General features: G+C 32.8%; 1 protein-coding gene across 1 annotated transcript; it reads left to right on the plus strand.

Moving 5' to 3' along the window:
• The first annotated feature begins 1859 nt into the window (after window positions 1-1859).
• On the plus strand, window positions 1860-3538 carry LOC123206094. The gene is made up of 2 exons (XM_044623217.1): window positions 1860-2403; window positions 3001-3538. The coding sequence occupies exons 1-2, from the start codon at window positions 2031-2033 to the stop codon at window positions 3357-3359; spliced, it is 732 nt and encodes a 243-aa protein (XP_044479152.1). The 5' UTR covers window positions 1860-2030; the 3' UTR covers window positions 3360-3538.

Genomic DNA, 3538 nt, shown 5'->3' on the forward strand with positions numbered 1-3538 from the left:
CATAAGTCATATTTTTTCTCTCCCTATCTTATTGTCTACTGAAATTATATTAAGTCAAACATTTATGTCATGGCCAAAAATAAGCCTATGCTATTTCTTATGGACCAAGGCTTGTCATTCAATTTCCCTTGACTTACTGGCACCTATTAAATTAAACCATGCTAAATAGAATTACAAGTTCAAAGGCGACACCTAATTGCTTTAACTAGTGACATTTTAACTAACTATATTCATAATTTAATAGAAGAAGTTTCTAGGCAACATTGAAGTCTTAAGCCCAATTTGAAAACCTATCAAACACCTCATGTTTGTCAATTATCTTGTAAGGTGATTGATTTTGCCCCAAAAGGACCGGTGCCCATTTATAAAAAATTCTTAAATTAAGGAGCTAAATTGATGGAAATGTTGGTTGAGCTTGGAGAAGACTACAAATACAAACCCACAAAGGCTACACAATTCTTTTGGTCCATGATGTGAACTTGACTTGAAGCCAACCAAAATGGAAAAACCCCATTTTTCTTCCCATGTGTTCATTAGTTTGTTTGTTTCAATCACTTTACACCTTTTTATTATGTAGTTTCATTGACACTCTAAAAAAGCATTTCTCTTCTACCTTTTCATTCTTTTTCTCCCAATGTATGATTGATTTATATTTTAAGAAATTCTATTTAAATTATTTGGAAAAAGGGATTAAATTGGATATCCCCTGAACTAGATCAAGAAAATCTAATCCAATTTGAGAAAACTGATTTGACTATAGAGTTAACAGCAAAATGGCTCAAGTGGGCTGTGAAACTTTTGTATAAATTTTCTAAATCCACCTATAAATTATAGAAATTTAAAAATAAACCTCAAGTGAAGGATATATATCAGAATTGTTGTAAAATGGTATGAATATGGCTTGACAAAGAAGAAAATTTAAGAGGAGCCTTGATTTTGAAGCACCAAAATAATAATAATAATAATAAATGTGCTTCAAGAAGCAGTTTGGAAACCCCAGAACCACAGGATTGATGCCAAGCATTATAGCTGTGCTTTGTGTTACATCAATGGTCTACCCTTGTGAGTTTTTTATATTTCAAAATCAAGTGGGGGTCACATTTTTTTCTTGAAACCCCACATTTACAATTTTCATGCCTAACACTGTGCCCAACCCTTTTCTTATAATTAAAATTATAGTTCAAAATCAACTTGGAATCACAAATTTTCCATCACCCTTTTGAGAATTCCAACACTTCTTCTTTTCTTAATTGGGATTATGTTTGCCTTATTTAAGGTGCTAATTATATCTACATTTAACCTAATTTCACTCTAATGCTGTTACAACAACATCAACCAAAATCAACAATACCCACACTTCATTTTCTGGTAGGATGCATATTTGTGAAGGAGGTAAAGGGCATCATGTGGACATCAACATCACTTGACCCATCTTCATTTTTTTTTTTTTTAACCAAATCTCAAATATAAAAAGATTATTATATGTGTACTATATTACTTATACATTATAAAGTAATTCGTTTTAATTTACAACTTTTCTAGTATACAATAATAAAACTCTTATCATATTATTATAATATGATAAAAATAATATGGAATAATCACTAAGAGATAATTTGATTAATAAAAACTATAAAATTCTCGTATAAGTTTAAGAGAAAACATAAGTTAAAGATTCATTTATACTAGAGTAAAATGAGACTCGTAAATTACCTAATTTGTGAGTTACCCAAACTAGCATTAGACTCACGACTTTACAAGCCCGGTGTGGTCGGTAAGATAAAATGTCCCTAAATTGCAATCTTAAACAAGAATGACCATACTCAACTGTTGAGTCTTCCAAACTGAGATGTTTAACTGGTAGGTCATCTTTGTGTTTCTCTCTAGAATTACTAGTCAAATTGCTTTGCACCATTTGGATATATATATGGTTATATATTGGAACAAGTATCAACTCATTTCTCTTCTCTCTCCTTTTTGAGTTCACATGTTTCCCCAAAGATTTCTTCTGGCTCTCTTCTTCTAAACACATGCACCCCCTTCACAATAACATGAATAACATCCATGGGTATGGAGAAGACAGCAATTCTGGCTGTTATTTTCATCCCAAAGAGGTTGTTGTTGGAGTTTGTGCACTTTGCTTGAAGGAAAAGCTTCTTGTTTTGGCCGCAAAGCAAGGCCACACCTACCACCACCACCACCATTACCATTCTTCTTCTTCAGCAAAAACAAGTCATCATCGTAATTCCAGTTCTAACAAAATTAATGTCTCCGACAACAAGAAGCCTCCCATTAATCTTTCCAAAATCTTTGCTTTGGGATCGCTTCTCAATCGCTTCGAATTTGGCCATTATAAATCTGATGTTCCTGATGACCATGATGCATGTAGCAGCAGTCAAGAAGGTAAATTTATTTTATGTTATTTTTGTATTTTTTTTTAATTATGATTTGGTTGTTTTACTGGAAAGAATAACATTTATGGTGTTCTTCACCTTAATTTAAATAAATAAATCAAACTTCACGTGTGTGTTTGTTGCTATGTACAGAAGACTTCACGGCTATTATTATTGTTTGTGTTATGACAAAAGAGAATTAGAATCTCTTCCTCTCTGTAATTATTTGGATTATTTTGCATTAGCTTATTGTTTTATGAGAAAGATGTACAGTAATAAAGAGGGTAGATGGGAAAGATAACAAAATCTTATCCTAGATAGCTTGGGTGGCAATCGAAAATGTTCGTATATAAGATTACATAGGTTCAAAACCCCTACGACGTTTTAAGATTAAACTTTTGACTCATCTAACCCAATAATTAAGCAACATTAATTTTTCTATTTATAAAATAATTAAGCCATGAAAATGAAAAAGAAAAACATTATGTTTATGATGTCAAATCTTGTTAATCATGTTTCTAAACCCTGAACAAGTGGTTTTTATGCATTCTAAACAAATTGATTAATGTCTTTTTGCCTTTTGTGATAAATAAATTGGGTCTTGCAGACTCATTCATCTCAATGAAATTTGAAGACAGTGGGGTGGCCTCATGGGAGAAGGCAAACACAGTCTCAAATAAGGTTTCACTGGAGCATTGCAGCATGTACTGGAATAACCAAAACATGAACACCAAAGAATCCGTTGTTCATAACGAGAAGAGTGTGATAGAACATGCAAAGGTGCCACGTGGCTCGTCGTCGCTGAGGTGGCAAAAGCGAATTGGGCACTTGTTGCAGCTAGTGAAGTGGAAGAGATCAAACAAGAGGAATGTGCCTCATGTAGATCATGGAGTCAAGGTGAGGAAAGGGTGGATAAGAAGCCTCACAAAGAGAGCACCAAATAATAGAGCAACAGGGACTGTATAGAGAAAGGAACAATAGGCTCAAAATTCTTACCATCATTGAGATGGTAAGAGTCAAAATTGCTCTATTGAAAGTGGGTTTTTTTTTTTTCTTTTAATTAAAAAATATGATGGGATCCTTGTATTTTTCTGTTTCAATTTTTTATTATATAAACAGAAAAGGGTGTAAAAGAGTTGTTCCAA

This window comes from Mangifera indica, unplaced genomic scaffold, assembly GCF_011075055.1.
Source record: "Mangifera indica cultivar Alphonso unplaced genomic scaffold, CATAS_Mindica_2.1 Un_0024, whole genome shotgun sequence".
NCBI lineage: Eukaryota > Viridiplantae > Streptophyta > Magnoliopsida > Sapindales > Anacardiaceae > Mangifera > Mangifera indica.